The following is a 22,992-nucleotide window of genomic DNA, read 5'->3' as shown; positions in this document are numbered from 1 at the left end:
TTACATTTTTAAAATAGTAATATGAGAGCAACGAGAAAGCTGCTTGGTTGAATTAATGCCTTAATAAACACAATAAATCTTAGTTAAATCAACAATGCCAAAAGCTTATCAAATAAAGAGGAGGTTTGATGTGGTTGGAGGGAGCTGCTGCCAATCAGCTAACATTTACCCTGTGGCTGGGTCTCTCTGGTAGTTTGGTGGACAAGGTGTGTCAATGCACTGGTAACTTCCTCTCATGTTGAAGCACATCTGGTTGGCTCCACACTGGATGTTCTGTTCCAGACACTCGTCTATGTCTGTAGATACAGCAAACAGTTTATCACATTACTCTGATGTGGGAGACATCGGGAGTAGTTCATGTTGTAAAATCATTCAAGTCAGCAGAAGAAATGATGATCGATGGATAGATGCAGGATCCAGCTCAGAGGTTCTCACCTTGACAGGTCTTGCCGTTGGTCATGAGGCGGTAACCAGCAGGACAGAGACACCTGTGGCTCCCTGGTGTGTTCATACACTCATGTTGACAGGCATCCCTCACCTCACACTCATTGATATCTGTTGATGTCACACACACAAATGCATAAACAGCCACAGAATGACAGACAATAAGAGAACATAAACAATGCATCCTTAAGTTACCAATTATTAGTGGGTTTCACAGTCCATATTCAAGCAGCAGTGATATACTGTGTTCAGGAGAGATAGTTTCTCAGCTAGCAGCTTTCATCCTCTCCCTCACTCAACCCTGCCTGTCCGCCATAGTTACCTAAGCAGAGGCCACCCCTGGACACAAACCCCTCCTGACAAGTGGGGAAGCCCCGCTGTGAAGAAAGTAAGCGGGCCTCTCTGCGCCTAGGGCCCCTGTTGCGCCCCCATGAAGTGGCGGTGTAGGAGTGGTAGCTCTGAGAGGCCAAGTTGTGGTAGAGGCGCTGTTGGTTGCGCTCAGGAGAGGACTGTGATGTTCGGTAGCCGTATGAGTAACTCTCATAGGTGGGCAACCGCTCGAGCCCAGCACAGGATTTGCCATCCCCGAGCAGGTGGTGCCCCGGCGGGCAGGTGCACTTGAAGCTGCCAGGAGTGTTGACGCACTGGTGGGCACAGGGCTGAGGAAGCCGCTCACACTCATTTATATCTGCCCTCAGCATAAAGAAAGACCAGCACCAGGAAAAGACAGAGCGACAGAGTGATAGAAAAGGAGGATGGAAGGAAAGAAAGGTGCAAAAATAATACAGTAAAGAAAATAGGTGATATTTGAATGGATGAAATAAGGAGAGATATATGAATGAAAGAAATGAGGAGGTGCAGGCCATGAAAATAGAGGAGGGAGATGAGGATGAGGGGGAAAAAGGGGATATGTCAATTACCCCACTGTACAACAATACATTTTCATGTCCCTAAGACAGAAATGTATTGGGACTATACACACATTTGTCTATTTTGAATGAGATTATTTCTTCTCATATCAAATAAAAATGCCAGTTTGAAGATAATGACTGTACTGATTACTGATATATATTTAAATCAGAATCTAGTTCACATAATGATATCAAATACAATTCATATTTGATACCAGGTACAAAACCCAATTCATGACAGATTCGAACACTGTGTAGATTTCATAAAAAGACAGAGATCAGCGTCCAATGTTAATGAAGTCACAGGCAGAACCGACCGTGAATGTATGCCATTACAAAGCCAGATCCAAACATGTAAGGTAACATTTTAAAAAAAGTCAGAAGTGGAATGAAGTGAAATGAAACAGAGAATGATGGATGTGAGGTGATGGTGCTGGTCTTTTTATAGTTGGTGTGTCATAAGAGGAACCATTTATTTTCAGTTTCCCTTTCTCTGTAGTCCTTTCTTACCCTTTCTCTTACAGTGTAGACAAAGAGACGTTAAAAGAACCTGATACCATGCAGTGCATCTCTGCAAAAAGAAGAGGGTCTTTGCATTTAAATATTATAAGTTAGTCAGCAGTTTCTATTGCGGCATTTTAGTAACAAAAGCAAGCAGAGGCAGAATATGATGTCTGAACTATACTGCAGATGATTATTTGAGTTTTTACAGGAGTAAGTCACTGACACAAAGATAGAGGTATGCTGGCAAAAGCAAGCAAGCTGAAGGGAAGTGTAAACACAGAGCAGGCCAAAAAGCTGTCAAATATTTGAATTACTTAACATACTGTATGCTTAGACAAATATCCTAAACAGAATTGCACACAAGAAAGTAGCAGAAAGTATCACCTGCTTGATCACTGCAATTAAAGCCCCTTGAATGTCATAATGTGCTCAACTATTGTTTTGCAAATGGCTAATGAGAAGGCGACAGAGTGTAAGAGACATTAAGGATGTACGTACCAACACAGGGCCGTCCCACTCCCTGAGATCGGTAGCCACGTGGACAGGTGCAGTGGTAGCTGCCTCTGGTATTCTCACAGATCTGGTTGTATCTGCACTGATGGGTGCCATCCCTGCACTCATCAATATCTGCAAAAGAGTGTAGATTAAGTCAGAATGCAAAACTAAAATCTCTTACAGTCTGTACTTTTTTTAAAATATACTAATTTGTATTTTAGGAGATGCAATATGATGGTGAATACTGACCTACACATGTCCCATTTCCACCTTTGGTCATACCGTTAGGGCACAGGTCAATACAGGTGTAACCTCCACGGGTATTTTTACACTGCTGATCTGATCGACAAACCCGCTGTCTGCACTCGTTTATGTCTGGGGTGACAATAGGGTGAAAAGAAGAGGTCAAATCCCAACAAATTATTTTAGGTGAGAGCATGTGATGTTACTAATCAAAACAATGAAATTATTAACATGTCGTAGCCCAAAATAGTAGCTGTTATTATGCATAGTTTTTTGGAGCTGTCTCACCTATACAGCGTCGGTTCCTGAGTTGAAAGCCCGGCTCACAGGCACAGCGATAACTACCAATAGTGTTGAGACAGTGCTGATTGCATGGATTGGACTCCTGACACTCGTTTACATCTGAGCAACAAAGAAGAGAGTTGTAAAAAGTTGCATATCAGCAACACTCACAGCAAATGATTTAACAAATCAAAGCTTGTTGATGTACCTGTGCAACTGAGACCATCGGCTGTTCTCCTGAAACCGCGGCCGCAGCGCATAACACATCGGTATGAGCCAATAGTGTTCTCACAGTCCTGTCCGTCATGGCACACATTCCCACCGAGCGAACACTCATCAATGTCTAAGAAAATGGAAAACGTTGAATGAATTAGAGAGCTATTGCTGTGATAGCAATGTTAATATCACTGGTACAGAACAGCTGTGTGTTTACGTATGTGTGTGAGTCTTACATACCCTGACAGGTTCTGCCATCAGCTGAGATCGTAAGGCCTCGGGGACAAGAGCAGTAGTAGGTGCCCATGGCGTTGTGACAGGCATGAGAACAGGGGTTCCCAACCTCACATTCGTTCTCATCTGCATAAACAATATGTTAATAAAAATATCAACACAATCAGAGTGGACTAAAGCCTGTAGCGAGTAAGCTCTGCTAAGTATTGAGTGCTTCTAAATACAGTGAGTATCTTGAAATGCACTTTTTCAATTAAATATTTAATTCTAATTAACCAGCCATAAACGACACATTATGCCAGGAACGGCATAGCACTAGACATTACCTGCACAGTAGGGTCCAGCAGACACCAAAGTGAAGCCATGAGGACACTGGTTACTGCGATCACCTGGAATCATGTAAAAATTTAATGTTTTAATTTGAATGACTTTTTATGACAGAAGCATGCAAAGAAAAGGAGATCAGATGCAGGAGATTGATTAGACAGCTAAGCTTCAGAAAAGACCAAAAATACAAAGTGTGATACTAAGCCAGTAGTCCATTGCTTCAGTCCATCTCTCAACCATCGTAAAAATATTCCTACATTCAGTCCTTTTTAGAAGCCAGTATTCTTACCCTTGGAGATACTAGCTTGGATGCTATACTCCAACACCTCCTCCAGGGGGTGGTATTGAGCGCTAATGGCTGTGGCATGCAGCATCTCTACCAGGTAAGGCATCTTGCCCTTGGACAGGTCATAGGAGATTGTATGGTTCCAGGAGTAGGGCACACTCTCCCTGTCGATGCTGAACATGCGAGTGGATAAAGCGTACAGCTGGCCTGGGCCTGTCTGGATGTAGTCCTCTGTGTAGTCCTGAAATTAACACAGTACACGTGAGGCAGCCTTGAAGTAACTTTGGAATATTTTAGCTTATGTAAATGTAAATCATGTAGCATATCTAAGAAGCTACAGTCTAATCGTCTGCAGTGCTTATTTCTGTACCTTGATGCTGATGTCAGCATGTGAGGGCAGCTGCAGGATGTGTCCGTTCACTACAATGTCTAATAACAACGCTCCATCTGAGTCCAGGCCTCTGGCGATGTGGGTCATCCTCAAGATCTCACCTAAAAACATCCAATGTCATCACAGATAGTTGTCAGATTTCTGAATACTGTATTACTATTATAATACTATTATCTACATTCAGAATCATCAGGTAAGGATCTGGGTAACAACTTTGTGGTAACCATATAGACACACCCATGCCTGTCCCTTCTTACCTGTGGCAAACTCCACCTGTGTCTCTCGCCTAAAGATGCCTCCTGTTAACGTGTATCCATTTACAGCCTCTCCTACTTCCTGTGCCGTCGTCCAGTAGATGGGGTTCAGGATGGAGATGAGCTTCCTCATTGCAGGGCCTGGAATCAATTTATTATAAGTCTTACAGAATTCAAGAGAGCAACTTATGCACACAAGTGAAAGTAAAAGTTAAAGTAGAAGCTATGGAAATAAATGTTTAGTGAACTGACCTAATGTCCTTGGTACATTCGTAATAAAGGCCTTGATGACTTTGCCACCAGACTTGTTGTCAGTGATGGTGGCATTGAGGATGGCGATGCCAAACTCCATATCATTGATGTTCCCAATGATGCTACCTCGCGCCTTCTGTGGTCCACCTGACAAAGAAAGAAGATATACGAGTGCTTTTAGTGCTGTACGTGTATGCACAACCACACACACACAGAAACACACAAACACATACAGTATAATCACATTCCTTACCTGGGCAGGCCTGAAAGTTACACCTGGACAGCTGGGAGGAGTCTCCTGGACATGGCCGGCCACCGTTACTAGGAGACGGGCTATTACAAAGTCGGACACGTGTCCTCTGTCCACCTCCACAAGAAGCAGAGCATTCTCCCCACGGCTGCCATGGTCCCCAGTTACCATCAACTGCAATGATAGACCCCAAAGACATACAACACACATTCATTTCATTTGACATTTCATTTCCCCCCTCTGCAGAAAAGAATATTCTTTTTCTTTTATTTTATGTTGACGAAGTAGTTTATCCTACATTCATTACCACTTTGAAAAGTATCACATACATGGTCTTCCTCAAATCCAAGAATGTTTGAAAACTCAATATATCAAGACTGTTTATCAAGGGAATTTATAGTCACTTCATTCCAATAGCATTTTAAGCCCATGAAGAAGCATGTCAACCATTGGCCTTGTTGACCCCTGACCCTGACATGACTCACCCGGACAATTGGCTGTGCTGCATCTCTGTATCTGTGTATCTGAACCTGCACACTCTCTCCCACCATTGGCAGGTCTGGGGTTGTCACACGTTCTGTAGCGTCTCATCTGACCTCCGTTACATGTCTTGCTGCAGCTGCCCCAGCTACTCCATGGACCCCAGTTACCGCTGACTGACAGAAAGAAAGTCAAAATGTCAAATAAAGAAAAGGAAAAAGAGATAAAGATATACAAGAAAAACTTAGTTTCATTTGGAAAATCTAACTCACTGGGGCAGGGGTCGCTGTTGCAGAAGTCAATGTGCACGTCGTTGCCTTCACACTGCCTGCCACCATGCTGTGGGTTGGGGCTCGCACAGAGGCGTGTCCTCTGTCTGGTCCCGCCTCCACAGGAAACACTGCAGGCTCCCCAGCTCACCCATGATGACCACTTTCCATCCACTGGTGAGCACAAGAAAAGGAGAAATAGAAGGTGTGGTCATTTAGTATGTTATATTTAATTGAATAGGTTAATTGAAACCTGATTTTACTGTTACATATAATCTTTGCTTCTCCAACTAAGACTCTTCCTTCTATTGGGAAACAGGCATATTAATGAAATTTCTCAGAAATCACTGAACCCTCACCAGGACAAGGTCTCTCCTTGCACACTTGTGTTTGGGTGTCTGTGCCCTCACACTGTGGCCCATCAAATGCTGGAGGGGGGTTGTTGCACAGCCGGATTCTGGACTGCATACCTTTACCACAGGTCTCACTGCATGGGCTCCATGGTAGCCAAGATCCCCAGTTACCTGCCACTGCAGGAGTATAAACAGAAAGTCAGTACATATAATTAAAATCTGGAAATATAGCCACAAGCAGCAACAGGCGGGGACCAAGCACATCATTTGACATACATGTATTGTATAATTTTTAAATGACAAGAGTTCACAACAGATGGAGAGAAAGTTTATAGTAACAGGGCCTGTGTTTAGACTACTAGACCATCAGGACAACATAGCTGTCACTGACAGCAATGGATGCTAAACATTAACTCAGTTCCAGATACAGCTTTAAAGTCAATGAAAGTGAATAACTGAAATACTTTAACACTGTGTTATATGTCATATTGTCTCTTATGGGGTTGATAGAGGAAGAGTGACAACTAGCACAGGTCCAAACCCAGTATTGAACCCAGGAACCTTGTCAGCACCTTAACCACTGGACTATTGGCTCTGCCAGTGAGCAAACTGTCTTTTGTTTGCACAACAAAGTTTGGTCACACATTTTGTTTGTACAGTACATATTATGCTTAAAGTATTTATTGTCACTGCGTTGTAGATTTTAAACATATTTCAAAACTTTTTACAACATTTAATCTCCAGACTCAAGGTTTCTTCCCATATTAAAAGATATTTTGCAAAATGAATGAATTCTCTTTGACCTTATAGTGAAATTTGACAATTTTTGAAGTTTTGCAGACTTTACTACTAACATTTTAAAAACTTGCTTATAAACTCCACCCACTTTGATCAATCAAAACCAAATTTCACCTGTTGACTGGGACATGACCATGGATTATGTGAATTTCAGAAAAAAATGTCCAGTCAATTATGAAAGAGATGAGAAAAAAAGTCAGGTTTTGGCAGAATAGCCCAGGACTGCACAGTGACGCTTGGAGCTAGCATCCAAATGTGTGCACCAAATTTTGTTTCTAGCTTCTGGCACCACCATCAGGTCAGATGACGTGATTTTTGCAAGCACACAATAATCCTTACAATTCCAAGAGGGTTCCAGCACCAATAAAGCCTGTTAATGTGAAATCTATTATAGGCAGTTACAAAATTGAGAGAAATACATTTTCACTGCTATTTAAGTCAAGAAGTGTGATTTTATACAAACATGGAATTTTTAAATGATCACTGTTTGTGTAGCACATCCAATAGAGATTAGACACACATGCCTGCAAGCTGCATGTCCTCATTCCACCATTTCATACAAAGGACAGTCTGGTGCTGCATTTAGAGAAAATACATTTGTTTGCTCACCTGGACAAGGTCGGACACTGCACATGATGACCTCTACTGCCTTCCCCTCACATGGCCTGCCTCCATGCTGAGCTGGAGGGTTACTGCAGGTCCGGACCCTAGTTCTATTGCCCTGACCACAGGTACGTGAACATTCCTCCCAAAGAGACCACTCTGACCAGTTACCATCCACTGTAGATGGACAAAGGCACAGATCTTAGTACAGTTTAAACTGTTTTCTTTACAAGCACCGAGAGCACATGCAGAATCCTCTCCCGCTGATTCTTCACCGAACTCTCACCTGGACAAGGCTTTCCCCGACAACTGCGCGTCTCTGTGTCTGATCCTGCACAGTGGCGCCCTCCATTGGCAGGTAGAGGGTTGTTACACTGCCGCAGCCTCTTCTGGGACCCAACACCACAGGACACACTGCAAGGACCCCACTCTGCCCACTCTGAGTAGCCCCCATGGACTGGAAAACAAATAAATACACACATACATGATGTGTTAACCAATATGGATGATTTGTTTGCCTTTGCTTTCTTTTGTTCTTTACAAAGTAGAAAAAAAATCACCACAATGTACAGCTCACCTCGTACAGTGAGAGTGACCCTGACCAGCACAGATCCAAGCAGGTTTCTGGCCACACATTCATATTCAGCTGTGTCCTCCTTCTGGGCACTGCTGACCCTGAGAGAGCTGTTTGACAAGGTTGAAAAGTGGTCGTTGCCCAGCAGAGGACGTCCCTGGCGGGACCACTCTATGACAGGAGTAGGTTCACCCTCTGCCTGGCAGTTGAGCACTACTGTGGTGCCAGCATCCACCACTGTATTCACTGGCTCTATTATGATGGAAGGTGCACCTGGAAGAAGAGGCCAGATCCATGTGATTTAAAGCTCTAATAATTCTAACAATTTGTTTTCATAGTGAATGTAGATTTGGTACTAAATACTTTAGCTTTGACTCAGACACTTACTTTGCAAGGTAAGTGTGACACTTCTTTCCACCACCCCAGCATCGTTTGTTGCCACACACATGTAGTTGCCTGCATCTTCACTCTACATAAAATTCAATTAAAACATACTTATAATTGTAAAAAAGTGACACTGAAAAAGTGTTAACATCATATGCAGAGCTTGCAGACTTTAACTTAGTATAAACACCACATACAGTATAGAAGTATACAACAATCAGTCTTATATGATTTCCTACCACTGTGCCATAGATGGCCAGAGAGCCATTGTCCAGTTGACGGATGCGGTTGCTGATCTGGATGTTTATTCCACTTTTACTCCACTGGATGGTGGGCAGGGGGTCTCCCCGAACCTCACAATTCAAGATGGCATTGCCACCCAGAGGTTCAATACGGTTAGAGTGGAGGTCCCCATCAATGATAGGAGGCTCTAGATACAGACAGAGAGGAATGGAAATGAGAAATTTTTGCCTTGATATAACAGAAATATTTCTTGATTGGGACAAATTTGAAAATGCAAATGTGAAATGAAGCTGAGTAAAATAGTTTCATGGCAGTGTTTTTTTTTACCTTTCACATAGACGAAGCCAAGTGACTTGATGGTTCCTACATTGTTCTCTGCCACACAGGTGTAGGTGCCAGAATCGTCTTTACTCACTCTCTCTATCACCAGCTCACTGTGGCCATTCATATGATCATAGTGCACTACAGCGTCAACGACAGAAGACAATAAGAGAAAAAATACAGTTAAACAGGGAAAAACATAAAGTGAAATCAGTTGAAATGTATCATTGATTCATGTTCTTTGTTCCTCATGTGAAACTATTAGTACATTACTTTATTCTAATATATAACATATACTGTAGCTGCATAGAAACATAATTTAAGAGGACAGAAAAGTTGACTTTGATATGGATTTTGTGGGATGTTTCATTTCTCAATGAATACTCTTTCATATAAATTATTTTCCTTATCTATGGTGATGTTTCCATACCTGGGATGATGTTGTTGTTGAAGGCCCATGTGATCTTGGGTGGGGGGATGCCACTGACCCCACAGGCCAGCAGGAGGCGCTCTCCCTTGTTGAGGGCCACATCTCCAAGCAGCTCAGTGAAGACAGGGTGGGTATGAACAGACAGGGTCACTGTCCGACTGTCCTGCCCGACAGCATTAGTGGCAACACAGGTGTAACTGCCTGCATCATCCGGCTGGTAAAGACGGAGGGGAAACGAGGAAAGGGGAGGGGAATAAGACAAAAGAAGCATGCACAAAAAAGTTTACACATCATTCAACATGCATACAGAACTATAAATACACTTGGAACTATAGCCAACTAAGCTAAACAGTATTGAACAGCAATCTACAGACATAAAGAAACCAACATATAATGTATTGTTTGTCCCGTGTGCTTCTCACCTGAGCAATGTCGATAACCAGCTCCCCAGAGGGCAGGATGGTGTACTCTCCTGTGCTGTCACTGAGAAGATTACCGTTCTTCTCCCAGGACAGGGTTGGTTGAGGGACGCCCTCTGCCACACACACCAGCTGGGCCTGACTGTTTTCCACCACTGCTACATCCTGCTCTGTGCCATGAATGGAGGGAGGGACTGCAAAGGTAAAGGAGGATGATTATATTAGGCAGTAAAGGTTATAGTTGCTCTAAAATTAGTTGTTGGCTGTTGTTTTGATTTCATTTTTCCATATAATATTACTTCTAAACTACTCCTCAGAGAGAGTATCTGTGGCCTCTAATGCCCTAAACACATTTTGAGCCACTTTATGCAGCACACAAATGGAGGCTTATTGGCAAAGTAGGTTGCTATTTTTGACTGAAACTCACTCTGTACAGTAAGGCTCATCTCCAGGCTGACAGTGCCTGCCACATTGGCAGCAGTGCAAGTGTATCGTCCAGTATCGCTTGGCTGGATAAAGGCGATCTGCAGGGAGCCTGAACTGAGCACTCGCTGGCGCACAGATTCACTGAGCGGCTGCCCGTCTTTATGCCATGTGACAGAAGGGGAAGGGGAGCCGTCAGCTTGGCACTGCAGTGTCACAGAGGAGTCCACAGGTGCCAGGTACTTTTGAGTCTCTGAGTTGATCACAGGAGGGACTGCCGGACACAATGCCAAGAGAAATACAACATGTAGTCAGTGTATTTAGAGTATTCATTGGCATTATTAGCAAAAGAAGGAATCAGTAAGTGTCTATGCCTGACTAACTCAAATTTATATGACTGGAGGGAATGCAGGTTGGAACTAGGAGGACACACATAACAATTATTTAACACGCAAATCTCTGGCAGAGGAATCAGGCTTAGTTTGATGTTGCTGCAGTTCCTACTGTTGGAAGATGGAAGCCAATAAATGTCACTGATAAAAAGTATTTTGTCCAACCCCTGTAGGCAACGACTTATTATTATATGAGATGTTAATAGTTTTACCACTACTTGAGTGTGTGACTTACCTTGTACTCTGAGTTTGGTCTTGCCCAGCGCAGTGCCAGCAGGGTTTTGAGCCACACATATGTATGTTCCAGAGTCTGACACAGAAGCCTTAGAGATCTGCAGACTTCCATTAGGCAGCACTGTGAAACGTCCACCTATCAGGAACCAAGAGATGTGTCACCACTAATTAGTCAAGATCACTGACGCACACACAGACACAGACACACACACACACACACACACATACACACACACAGGATGATTACCTGTGGTGTGTATATTGATGCCCTCCTTCTGCCAGGTGATAGTAGGTCTGGGTGAGCCTGTGGCCCTGCAGGGCAGCGTGATGGGATTATTGAGGATCACATCCAGGGCGGGCGGGTGGGACTGAATCACTGGGAGCTCTGAGGAGACAGATGGAAAAAGAGTGATGCCCAGAAAGGTCTCAAGAGCAAACAAATATCAAATAAAAGAAAATGTATGATGTAAAATTCATAGATAGAATCATTTTAATGACAGAACATGCATTACTAATATATACATACAGTCACAGGGAATTGTTTTATTTTGACTTCATAAATCTTATTTCACTTGTCTTTTTAAAGAAATAAACTCTAAATAAACATCTTTATTGTTGAGGTAAATAATAAAGTCCATTTACCACATGCATAAAAGTTCTGTCATTCGGAAACAGGAGTCCATTTTAATTCAAGATTGTGACATTTTTCCAGTTTTGCTCTTCTCCAGTGGAAAATAAAATAACTACATTGGTGGGTATAGTAAACGAAAAAGTAATTTTTTTCGCATGTGACACTTTTATCATAAGTGACATCTTGCGTTGTTTAAGTTTCATTGCCTTATTTATCTTCAACAGTTATGTCACCTGAGCATTTGTAGGAGACTTATGTGTGGAAAAATTAGAAAAATCTAATCTCAACTTGGCAACGTTGCAGGTTACATTTGTCATGAAGTGATTGTAGTCGAAAATGTCCTTCCACTAAACGCTGAACCATATAAATAGACATGAGACTTCTATGAAAAGCAGTTAAGTCCTGAACACTTAATATTTTTGGCTTCTGCAGTCTGTATAGCCTCAAAACAGCAGAAAGTCATAGTAGTTTTGTTCTTACCCTGCACTGTGAGCTGTACGTGGCGATGGGTGGAACCTGCAGCGTTCTTGGCCATGCATGAGTAGCGTCCTGCATGACTGAGCTCAGCTGAAGTGATCTCTACTGCACCTGAGCACAGAGCAACACAAACCAAATCAACATAATTAACGACTATTAGCAGTTATGACAATTAATTTATAAAACACGTTCTATATAACCATGTATTATGAGTCACTAATCTCACATATTTATTACTAATTATCCTCTTAATTGACACAGAGTTGTAGCCTGAACATATGACTGAAAACCAAGCCTTACATACTGGTACTAAATAAATACATACTTTTCCAGTGATTTAAGTATTTTGAGGCTGTTTGAAAAGTTATACCATATAAACCTTATGTACTTTTAGATATACTTTTCAATGGGTATGATCCTAACCTCCGGGCAGGATGCTGTATCCTTGTCCCTGATTGGGCAGCTTCATGCCGCCTTTGCTCCAGTGGATTGTGGGCTCTGGGACGCCAGATGCAGTACAGGCAATGACCACTGGGGACAGTCTGGTTACAACTAGCTCTGTGGGTTCATCTGCTATAGACGGAGGAACTAAGAGGACAAATGACAGCAGTTAAAAGGAGGAATCTAAATATTTAAACTTTGCACTGAGGTATGATCTTAAAATAAATTTGTGAGATTTTAAAAAAGAGGAAAAAGAAGGTTTTAGAACTAATTCCAGCTGTTTTTAAATCATCAAAGCTCGAGTTTGCACCAAAATGTTTACAATAGAGGGATTAGTTCAACCAAACATGCAACATTTATGGACATATTGTATCATTTTGTTAATAATGCCACTCACCTTGGACAATGAGGTTAATGGATCTGGAGTCTACCCCTGCCTCATTAGAGGCAACACACTCGTAAACAGCTGTGTCCTCCACTGTAGGTGCTATAACTACCAGGGAGCCTGATGACAGTAATCTGCAATTTTTTTTTAAAAAAAGAGGAAGTTAGTATTTGGAGTATCAACACATGACAATGCAAAAGTAGGACAGGGTGTAAAATAAAAATGTTATCTTACTAAATAAATGCTCATACAATATACAGTATACAGTATGTTAAGTATGTTAAATTATTATAAAATGTCTATAATGTTCAGGTATTGTCTTTTCATTGAAATCTTGCCCTGAGGACTTTTAAGATCTTGAATAAGGAAACAGAGAGGGAGAAAACCTGGATCAACCTGTACATATTCTGGTTCTGGTCAGTATTGATGGCTCGACCGTTTTTCGTCCAGCTGACAGTGGGCTTGGGTATGCCGGTGGCTTCACAGGACAGGGTGGTCTGAACATTGACTGTAACTGTCACATTGTTGCGACCGTCAGCAATGGAGGGAGGTACTGAAAGATGGGAACCGGAGAATTACTGGGTGACTGTGTTTGTGGGTGATGGAGACAGTTTGAAAGTATCCAAGATTTTTGTATTCACATGTTTATCACTCACCATATACTTGCAGATCCACTTTCTTGCGTTGTGTCCCAGCTTGATTTGTTGCCATACAGAGGTAGCGGCCTGTGTCGGTCACCTGAGCGCTGTTGATGTGTAAAGATCCATCCTCTGCAAACCTGTACCTGCACATATGTTCATACAAACTGAGTTAGATACAGCGTCTGGGAAATGCCAGTAATAGTGTGGTGCTAAAATACTCAAAGTCATTACATACAATATATTTGAAGAATGCAGATTTGGGGTCCTGGAGATCATTAAAGCATGATTTTATCTACAAAACTCTACATGCATGTAATAGTTGTAAAATCATAATAATAATAAACAACAACAATACTGTGTGACGTTCGGGTTTACCTGGGGTTGTTTCCTGCCAATATGGCACCATGTTTCCTCCAGGTTACACGAGGTGGAGGTACTCCATTTACAATACACTCAAGCACTGCTGGCTTGTTGATGTGCACTGACACTGTCTCGGAGCCATCCTTGATAGTTGGGGCCACTTAGGGGACACACGGACAAATTGATAGACACATGTTTTATTTACTCTTTTGTATCTTTGTGATGATTTTAGTTCTATAACTATTTAAGAAGGAAACTGCACAGAAACAAATTATCTTCTCATCAGCTACTTTATATAAAAGGAGGAATATTTCAAGATTCAAGAAACTTCATTGTAGATTCTCTATACGTATATACTTGTAAATACAAGATATAACTGTACCATTGACAGCCAGGTTAAACTGTCGGGTTGTCTTTCCAGCGACATTGCTGGCCACACAAGTATACTGAGCTTTGTCGCTGAGGTCAGCCAAGTTGATCTGTAAGTAGCGGCCACCGGACAGAACACGTACACGGGCGGAGGCCTACACAAAGATAAAAAAGTCATTCATGAAAATATTTCAGGGCAAGATATATAGATATATACTGTAGATAGATGTTTGTTTGATTTTTCACCTGCAGTGGTTGACCATCTTTGAGCCAGGTCAGAGTTGGAGGTGGAACGGCATCAGATTTGCACTCCAGAGTCACTTGTCTGTTCCGCAGCACCGACACATCCTGAGGTGTGCTCTCTCCCGCAATGTTAGGGGGAACTGGTACAGCAAATGGCAATGATGTGAGTTTTATAGCTCAGTCTCATTTAAAGACCTATTTTTTAAATCAATTTTCTAATAAAGCATGATAATTAGTAAAAATTAATTCAGTTAAATATGTATTTGTAATATACATAAATTACCTGCAAGCCATAGATTGTTTTCAAAACATTATGTACAGTGCACACTGTGTATATGTTACCCACCATGCACTCGAACCAGGAACTCCTTGTCATCATCTCCTGCTGGACTGTTAGCTAAGCAGCTGTATCTGCCTGTGTCCTCCAACTGAGTACATGTGGAAAAAAGTGTGAGAACAATGGAAAAAGATGCAAAAATCGCTGCACTGTTTTTATGTTATCATATATAGTATGTAATGTAATGTATAGTTTTCATGTTTTATAGAAAAATGATTAAATTAAAATTAAAGGTGTGAGTAATGGGATTTCACAATAGACACTCTGACCTGTGCCGAGGCCACACGGAGCACCTCTCCTCCCCGGAGGAGGCGCAGGCTGTCTGTTTGGGGGAGTGGACGTCCATCCTTCAACCAGGTCAGGGAGGGTGTAGGGATACCTGAAGCTTCACACTGAAGCTCCAGTACATTATTCACCACCACAGATACTTCTTCTGGTGCACCAGAACCTTTGATGCTTGGAGGGTCTGACAAAGAAATTAAGAAACTAAGAAATACTTCTTTTGACATCCATGAATCAAACACTGAGGTTAAAAGCCATGATCTGCTCTTTCACTCACCCAGAACTTTCAGGTTGAAGTGACGGCTAGCTTGACCAGCAGTGTTGTTAGCCACGCAGGTGTAGCGTCCTGTATGATTGACCTGAGCCTGAGTGATCTGTACAGTGGTGTTCAGGTTGAGGAATCTGAGGTGGGGGTCAGGAACTAGAGTCACCCCCTCTCTGAGCCAGGACACAGTGGGGGTCGGGGTCCCATCAGCAATACACAGCAGAGAAGCCAAGTTTCCTCTGACTACAGTCACATCGTCTGTGCTCCCTGCTCCATCCAGACCAGGAGGGACTGAGAAAAGTAATGTAATAACAACTTGTTAGCTTTTGTTTTTCAGTTTGACTGGCGACATCTCAAAGAACAGGAACGCTAGATAACACCAAAAATTACAGTTAATTATTTATTGTTGAGGAGAATCTTTGGGCTGTTTTTTGTTGATTTGATTCTTCAGCTCTTACAGCAATGCAGGTTTTTCAGACTCACCGTGCACCTGCAGGTTATAATGTCTGTTGTCCACTCCTGCCCTGTTTGATGCCACACAGGTGTAAGTGCCACCATCAGACACCTGGGTGCGTGTAATCCTGGCAGATATAAAAGGTACAATATTTAAGTATCCTGATATCTTTGAGCTGTAAAAGCTGTAAAATAATATTCCATATTTTGTTTTTCCAACAGTTTCTTAGGGCAGATACCATTTATTAGACTAATTATTAATGTAGATGAACATTTTAGATTAATGTTTTTATTCATCTCTAAATGTGACATTCTTTATGTTAGAAATGATTTCATGGTGATCATTATGGTGATTTTTTTAGGCAGGTCAAATCACATTGATCCAATAGTAGGAAAAAAGCCAGGATACAGTAGGCCTTTAAATAGAGAAATCATTCATGAGTAAAAAGATGCAACTACACTAAGGTTTTCTTGATGGCCAAAGAGTGACCAATATCTTACCCTTACAATTTGCAATATGTTGCAATCATCTCATATACATACAGTACACATACACATTTCTCAGACCACCATTTTCCCCACACAAGAGACAAAAGAAGACATTCTTAATGCAGCATTGTCTTGTCATCATCTTATCATCCACTGACCTACCGGAGCACCTGTCCAGCAGAGAGGAGCCGTATGTGAGAAGACACTGGCAGAGGAAGGCCATTTCTCAGCCAGTTAAGCTGGGGCGGAGGAGAGCCTGTAGCAACACACTCAATGTTGACAGAATTGTCCAGGACTGTGGTCAACTCCTCCACTGTCTCACTTTTGCCCTCGATCACAGGAGGCACTAGAGGAACAAATGGAGAACAAGGTCAGTGATGTGAAAACAAGCTCAAACATCGAGAGATAAGATTGGGGAAAACTGTTTGTATTGTATAATACATGTAGTAAGTCTTTTAAAAAATGAATTAAACCCACCATAAACATTTAGATTGAATATCCTGTCCTCCTCTCCTGCACTGTTGGTGGCTACACAGGTGTATTTGCCGCTGTCTGTGGTCTGAGCTCTAGTCACAGAGAGTATGCTGCCATCTGGACTGATCCTGAACCAAAAGCAGCACCACATAGTCGCTGTTATCATCATAACATCACCTAACCATCACAAACATTACAAAAAACCTGTTAGTTGATGTGAATTTCTTTCTACAGATGAGTCTCCTTTGGCACGCTATAAAATCCCATTTTGTTACTGTTTTTTGGCAGGTATCACTGTACCTGTACCCTGTGCTCCCCGTACTGGTGATGACTTCCCCATCCTTCAGCCACTGGATGGTTGGAGTCGGGGTTCCCTGGACACGGCAGAGCAGCTGTATGCTTTCATTTAGCAGGACTCCTATCTCACTGGGCAGCTCTGATCCAGAGATACTGGGAGGGACTTAACAGAGAGTAGCTGTTGTTAGCTGCAATCCAGTGCATACAACAAGAATCTACAAACTGGTAAATGCAAGGATTTGTATAGTAACATATAAGATGGACATGTTAATCTTACTGTAATAATTTTACAAGTTAGGATTTTCTATAGAGAGTTAAAACCTAAAGATTTACATGTACCTTGTATGGTGAGGTGGTAGCTCTTGCGTGCTTTGCCCTCCACATTGGAGGCCAAACATGTGTAAGTGCCACTGTCAGAAAGCTGTGACCGTGCAATCTGAAGCTTGCTGCCTCCTGAAAAGATGTGCATCTCCAGAGACTCTGAGTTCTCTGAAAAAATATGAAATTCATACATTTGATAACAAATTAAAGGACTATGACAAAGCACTCAATCAAAGATCCAGCACTCAACCACTATTACCTCCACGACAATATGATGAGGAAACAGTTTTTCCTGAAAGCAGTCTCTAATCAGTTATGTGACTTTCTACATAACAATAGTTTATTTGAGGATTTTCAGTCAGGATTTAGAGCGCATCATAGCACAGAGACAGCACTGGTGAAAGTCACAAATGACCTCCTTACTGCATCGGACAAAGGATTTGTCTCTATACTTGTCCTGTTAGATCTTAGTGCCGCATTCAAAACAACTGACCATCAAATCCTTTTGCAGAAACTGGAACATTTAATTGGCATTAAAGGAACTGCATTAAGCCGGTTTAAGTCCTATTTATCAGACTGATTTCAGTTTGTACATGTTAATGATGAATCCTCCATGAAGGCAAAAGTTAGACACGGAGTTCCACAAGGTTCTGTACTTGGACCAATACAATTCACCTTGTATATGCTTCCTTTAGGTAATATTATTAGGAAACACTCCATAGATTTTCACTGTTATGCAGATGATACCCAATTATATTTATCAATGAAGCCAGATGAAACCAATCAGTTAAACAAATTCCAAGCATGCCTTAAGGACATAAAGACTTGGATGACCTGCAATTCTCTACTACTAAACTCAGATAAAACTGAAGTTATTGTGCTTGGCCCTAAACACCTTAGAAACACATTATCTAATGATATAGCTACTCTGGATGGCATTACCCTGGCCTCCAGCACCACCATAAGGAATCTGGGAGTTATCTTTGATCAGGATATGTCCTTAAACTCCCACATAAATCAAATTTCAAAGACTGCCTTTTTTCACTTACGTAATATCGTAAAAATCAGGCGCATCATGTCCCAAAAAGATGCAGATGCTACATTGGCTTCCTGTAAAATCTAAAATAGAATTTAAAATCCTTCTCCTAACTTACAAAGCCCTTAATGGTCAGGCACCATCATATCTTGAAGAGCTCATAATGCCGTATTATCCCACTAGAACACTGCGCTCCCAGAATGCAGGCTTACTGGTGGTTCCTACAGTCTTTTAAAGTAGAATGGGAGGCAGAGCCTTCAGCTATCAGGCTCCTTTCTTGTGGTACAGGGTGCAGACACCCTCTCTATGTTTAAGAGTAGGCTTAAAACTTTCCTTTTTGATAAAGCTTATAGTTAGGGCCGACCAGGCTCACATTGGATCAGCCCTTAGTTATGCTGCTAAAGGCCTAGACTGCTGGGGGACTTCCCATGATGCACTGGGCTCCTCTCTCCTGCTCCTCCTCTCCATCTGTATGCATTCATGTAACATCAATGCATGTCAGTAACTTGGCTTCTTCCCCCGAGTTTTTTTGTGCTTATTCATCTTGCAGGAAACCCTGGGTTGCAGGCCAATCCTTTGTGGTCCTTCACAGTCCTGTTGGCATCCTTCCCTGGCTATTGCTACTGCTGTTGCTGCTGTTATTGTTATGATTCTTGTTATTCTGTCCCCCCCCCCCCCCCCCCCCCCCCCCCAAAGCAGATGGCCATCCACCAAGAGCCGGGTTCTACTTGAGGTTTCTACACGTTAAAGGGGAGTTTTTCCTTACTGCTGTCGCCAAGTGTTTGCTCATGGGGGAATTCTTGGGTCTCTGTAAATTAAAGAGTATGGTCTAGACCTGCTCTATGTGAAAAGTGCCCTGAGATGACTTTTGTTGTGATTTGGCGCTATATAAATTGATTTGTATGATTACTAATAAACTTAATGACAGTATACAGCACTTATATCATAGAGCCATAGCCATACAGGCTCACCTATGGGTCGTCCATTCTTCAGCCAAGTGAGGCTAGGAGGAGGAATTCCAGTAGCATCACAGGCAAAGGTGACTGGGTTACTGATGGTTTCCACAACTCTCTCCTCTGCTGGGCCATCGATGCTGGGAGGTACTGAAAGGGGAGGGAGAGAGAAAGATTTTGTCATTAAAATAAAATGCTTATCTTTGTTTCAAAATGTAGTGCACGTTTATATAAATGATTGTCTAGAGTTTAATACCATAAATATTCAAGTGGAAGTTCTTGTCCACCTGACCAGCAACATTGGTGGCCGTGCACACATATTGCCCAGTATCAGACACCTGAGGAACAAAAGACACAGTTTTACTCATTATCATATGGCTTTGTACTGAAAGCTTTATGTTATGCCCAGCTAGAAAGTAATTTTTGGAAAAAACACAAGACTTTGAGGACAAATTTTACTTTTAGGCAGAAAGAACAGTGGTTTGTTAGCAAAAAACAAGCAGAACTGGGCAATTAGTTTGAGAAATAACAGCCACTATGGCTGAAGAAAGGTAAACTGGACTACAAAAACTCATTCTTCAATCAACAGAAAATCAGAGACAAAAAGACATCACAGTGCTGGCCACACTGCTTGACTTGACAAACTATCAGTCACCTCTGAGCCTTTGATCTCCAGCATCTGTCCGTCTGCCAGGATGCGCAGGTTGTCTGATTCTGTAACCACCCTGCCGTTCTTGTACCAAGTGATGGTCGGAGGAGGTACAGCATTGGACTCACACTCCAGAGTTACTGATCTTCCAACTAGTACATTGACAACCACAGGAGAGTCCCCACTATTGTCCCGGATACTGGGAGGAACTGGGAGGCCGAGAAGAGAGGAAAATTTTTACTGACACTTTAGGATGTAAAACTACAGGCCAAAGTCAGCTGCTCAGTATTAAGTACATATAGCGTGGATGTGGACTGACCGAAAACTGTGAGGTAGATGTGTTTATAAGCTTCTCCTGCTGCGTTCATGGCCACACAGTTATACTTCCCACCATCAGATACTTTTGCTTTCAGGATCTGTAAAGTACGACCGCCTAGAGGCACAAATGCAGACACAGACGCATTAATTAGGCATTTTTACACGATATCCTATTCATTCTTCTTTAATATGGCTTCACATTTTCACTTTGATAAATGATTACTCTTCTAAATGTGACCCTGTGGGTGTAGATCTTTCCAAGCCTGCAGTACCTGGCAAGATGAGTGCATTGTTGTTGGCCTGAATGGGGCCCTTGTCATTTAGCCAGCTCAAGGTGGGAGGCGGGAAGCCAGTAGCTTCACAAGAGAGAGACACAAAGTTGTTCACCACCACTGTCACATTCTCAGGACTCGGGCCTATAACCACAGGAGGCACTGAAAGGAGAAAGAAAGTCCACATTCAATATAGCAAAGTATTTTTTTTTACAGAAAAAAGAAGAATATTTTACAAATCATTGTCCACGTGTGACTCACCATGAACATTAAGATTAAAGGATTTTTCTGCACTTCCAGCCACATTGTCAGCCACACACACATAGCGTCCTGTATCAGACACTTGAGCAGTCAACACCTGTTGATGAAACATACAGTATATAGTAAGTAAGAATACAGATCTACTGAACATATACAAAATATGCAGGTAAGAGATAAAGCATCAGTTTGGTAACCTTACAATCAGATGTAATGTTCACAGATGAGTGAGACAAAGAAAAATATTTAATAAATAGAATATTTATATTGCAAATTGTGGTGGACTTAGTTTCAAGAAAAAGTCTAACACTGAAGGTAGTATTTATTGCAGTGTACAGGGATTTATACTTTTATGATTAGTGTCCTACAAATGAATGAATGAATGAATGAAAGAAATGAATGAATGAATGAAAGAAATGAATGAATCTTAAATTATGTCAGTGCTATGTATGTAGTAAATTTAAGACGGAATTGGACTGCACAAATAGGCTACTGTCTGTTATTCTTGGTTGTTACCTGAAGTGTTCTCCCATTGGACAGGATTCTATGTGGACCATCAGAGCTGATTGGCTGGTTGTCCTTGAACCAGGTGATCTTGGGGGTGGGGTTTCCATCCACGTGACATTCCAGTCGGGTAGTTTTATTGACCAGAACTGTTACCTCATCAGGCAAATCGCTGTCTGATCCCCGTATGGTCGGGGGCACTGGTGCAAGACAGAAATACAGATAAATAAACAGGTAAATATGACAAAGCAAAAATGAAAAAAGACAATTTTCTCAGCTCTGTTAAAATGACGTTTATATGTACCCCAAATGCAAAGTACTCACATAATACTCTGACATCATACTGAATGGAGTCCTCTCCGGCTTCGTTGACAGCCACACATGTGTATCTGCCTGAGTCCTCAGCCTGAGCCCTGGGAATCTGTAATACTCGCCCCCCTGAGAATAAAACACTAAAAGGTTAGTATGAACTCATTCTCTACCTTGCTGCCTCTTTCTGTCTGTTTCCTTTGTCTGTCTCACCTGGAAGGATCAGAACTTTGTCGTTGGAGGCCAGTGGCTGTCCATCTTTGTACCAGGTGAGTGTTGGAGGGGGGACAGCATTGGTCTCACAGTATAGAGAGATGGGATTATTGAGTATCACATCACGAACATCCCCTCCGAAACCTGGGGGAGACGTGGTATCACCAACTCCAGGTCTGTTGAAATTAGGTGGAACTGAACAGGGTGATAAGAAAAAGAAAAAAAAAAATCTGAAGCCCATGAACATTTATATCAGTAGTGTGACACATAAGCAAGTGTATGTATCTGCATTTATCTCAAAGGATGTTAATCGACGTTTAAATCAATGGTATTCTTGGAAGCACAAGCTATATCTACAGAACAAGCAGTTTTGGTATCACAATTAAAAAAGCAAAACTACCAGCACAGGAATTATTTCTGAGCCCATGAAAAGCACAAATTGTCTCAGGTACATTATCATCAGTCAACCCAGTTCACCTTGTATATTTACATCAAAGTCCTTCTCATCCTCTCCAGCTATATTAGTGGCCACGCAGGTGTAGCGGCCGGTGTCTGACACCTGAGCATATTTAATCTGTACAATGCGACCGTTGGCTTTGATGGACACATGGTCATCTGCCCGTAGGATCTGTGGAGGAGAAGAGGAATCAGAGGAGAGAAAAAAGTGTTTAATTCCAATAGAAAATGTTCTACTACTAGCAGACAGGTGTAAAAACAGTAGAAAGGCTCCACTGGTGACATATGAAGACTTTCTACCTGTCCGTCCTTGTACCACTGCAGTGCTGGGGTAGGAAAGGCCTGAGCTGCACACTCCAAGGTCAGCGTGCTGTTGACCTTGATCTTGACTTCTTTGGGGGCCAGTCCTTCCCCTGGGATATCATTCTTATTGATCTGTGGGGGAACTGAAATCAAGAAACACATATAAGTGTTATGAGTGATTTTAATGATGCAGCAGGAACATCCAGCATGCTTCATAGATGCATGCATGATGTACCAAACAGGA

At 42.0% G+C, this 22,992-nt stretch overlaps 1 protein-coding gene across 2 annotated transcripts in view; it reads right to left on the bottom strand.

Annotated features, from left to right (window-relative positions):
* Window positions 1-22,992, bottom strand: part of hmcn1 (hemicentin 1) — an 87,606-nt gene that overhangs the window by 2,057 nt on the left and 62,557 nt on the right. The window contains exons 52-106 of one of the 2 annotated variants that reach the window (XM_044360712.1): window positions 22,746-22,891; window positions 22,467-22,617; window positions 21,990-22,184; window positions 21,792-21,905; window positions 21,480-21,667; window positions 20,967-21,063; window positions 20,706-20,867; window positions 20,435-20,548; window positions 20,122-20,324; window positions 19,723-19,804; window positions 19,485-19,616; window positions 17,496-17,645; window positions 17,160-17,319; window positions 16,863-16,987; window positions 16,548-16,731; window positions 15,927-16,024; window positions 15,456-15,734; window positions 15,166-15,362; window positions 14,906-14,987; window positions 14,563-14,699; window positions 14,330-14,471; window positions 13,963-14,107; window positions 13,603-13,730; window positions 13,343-13,499; window positions 12,959-13,080; window positions 12,544-12,708; window positions 12,124-12,231; window positions 11,260-11,397; window positions 11,014-11,148; window positions 10,391-10,660; window positions 9,967-10,157; window positions 9,545-9,758; window positions 9,121-9,255; window positions 8,790-8,980; window positions 8,554-8,635; window positions 8,170-8,439; window positions 7,879-8,049; window positions 7,599-7,769; window positions 6,198-6,368; window positions 5,842-6,012; window positions 5,575-5,745; window positions 5,093-5,263; window positions 4,840-4,986; window positions 4,591-4,728; window positions 4,313-4,434; window positions 3,946-4,183; window positions 3,656-3,718; window positions 3,336-3,455; window positions 3,088-3,222; window positions 2,886-2,999; window positions 2,604-2,729; window positions 2,358-2,486; window positions 767-1,132; window positions 436-555; window positions 170-296 (exon numbers count right to left, since the gene is read on the bottom strand). In XM_044360712.1, the coding sequence (XP_044216647.1) occupies window positions 170-296; window positions 436-555; window positions 767-1,132; window positions 2,358-2,486; window positions 2,604-2,729; window positions 2,886-2,999; window positions 3,088-3,222; window positions 3,336-3,455; window positions 3,656-3,718; window positions 3,946-4,183; window positions 4,313-4,434; window positions 4,591-4,728; window positions 4,840-4,986; window positions 5,093-5,263; window positions 5,575-5,745; window positions 5,842-6,012; window positions 6,198-6,368; window positions 7,599-7,769; window positions 7,879-8,049; window positions 8,170-8,439; window positions 8,554-8,635; window positions 8,790-8,980; window positions 9,121-9,255; window positions 9,545-9,758; window positions 9,967-10,157; window positions 10,391-10,660; window positions 11,014-11,148; window positions 11,260-11,397; window positions 12,124-12,231; window positions 12,544-12,708; window positions 12,959-13,080; window positions 13,343-13,499; window positions 13,603-13,730; window positions 13,963-14,107; window positions 14,330-14,471; window positions 14,563-14,699; window positions 14,906-14,987; window positions 15,166-15,362; window positions 15,456-15,734; window positions 15,927-16,024; window positions 16,548-16,731; window positions 16,863-16,987; window positions 17,160-17,319; window positions 17,496-17,645; window positions 19,485-19,616; window positions 19,723-19,804; window positions 20,122-20,324; window positions 20,435-20,548; window positions 20,706-20,867; window positions 20,967-21,063; window positions 21,480-21,667; window positions 21,792-21,905; window positions 21,990-22,184; window positions 22,467-22,617; window positions 22,746-22,891 (8,560 nt within the window). The remainder of the gene's footprint in view (window positions 1-169; window positions 297-435; window positions 556-766; window positions 1,133-2,357; window positions 2,487-2,603; window positions 2,730-2,885; window positions 3,000-3,087; window positions 3,223-3,335; window positions 3,456-3,655; window positions 3,719-3,945; window positions 4,184-4,312; window positions 4,435-4,590; window positions 4,729-4,839; window positions 4,987-5,092; window positions 5,264-5,574; window positions 5,746-5,841; window positions 6,013-6,197; window positions 6,369-7,598; window positions 7,770-7,878; window positions 8,050-8,169; window positions 8,440-8,553; window positions 8,636-8,789; window positions 8,981-9,120; window positions 9,256-9,544; window positions 9,759-9,966; window positions 10,158-10,390; window positions 10,661-11,013; window positions 11,149-11,259; window positions 11,398-12,123; window positions 12,232-12,543; window positions 12,709-12,958; window positions 13,081-13,342; window positions 13,500-13,602; window positions 13,731-13,962; window positions 14,108-14,329; window positions 14,472-14,562; window positions 14,700-14,905; window positions 14,988-15,165; window positions 15,363-15,455; window positions 15,735-15,926; window positions 16,025-16,547; window positions 16,732-16,862; window positions 16,988-17,159; window positions 17,320-17,495; window positions 17,646-19,484; window positions 19,617-19,722; window positions 19,805-20,121; window positions 20,325-20,434; window positions 20,549-20,705; window positions 20,868-20,966; window positions 21,064-21,479; window positions 21,668-21,791; window positions 21,906-21,989; window positions 22,185-22,466; window positions 22,618-22,745; window positions 22,892-22,992) is intronic. The other variant, XM_044360713.1, reaches the window with a different exon arrangement.

This window comes from Thunnus albacares, chromosome 9 (assembly GCF_914725855.1).
Source record: "Thunnus albacares chromosome 9, fThuAlb1.1, whole genome shotgun sequence".
Lineage (NCBI taxonomy): Eukaryota > Metazoa > Chordata > Actinopteri > Scombriformes > Scombridae > Thunnus > Thunnus albacares.
This window is presented reverse-complemented; position numbering and strand designations above follow the sequence as displayed.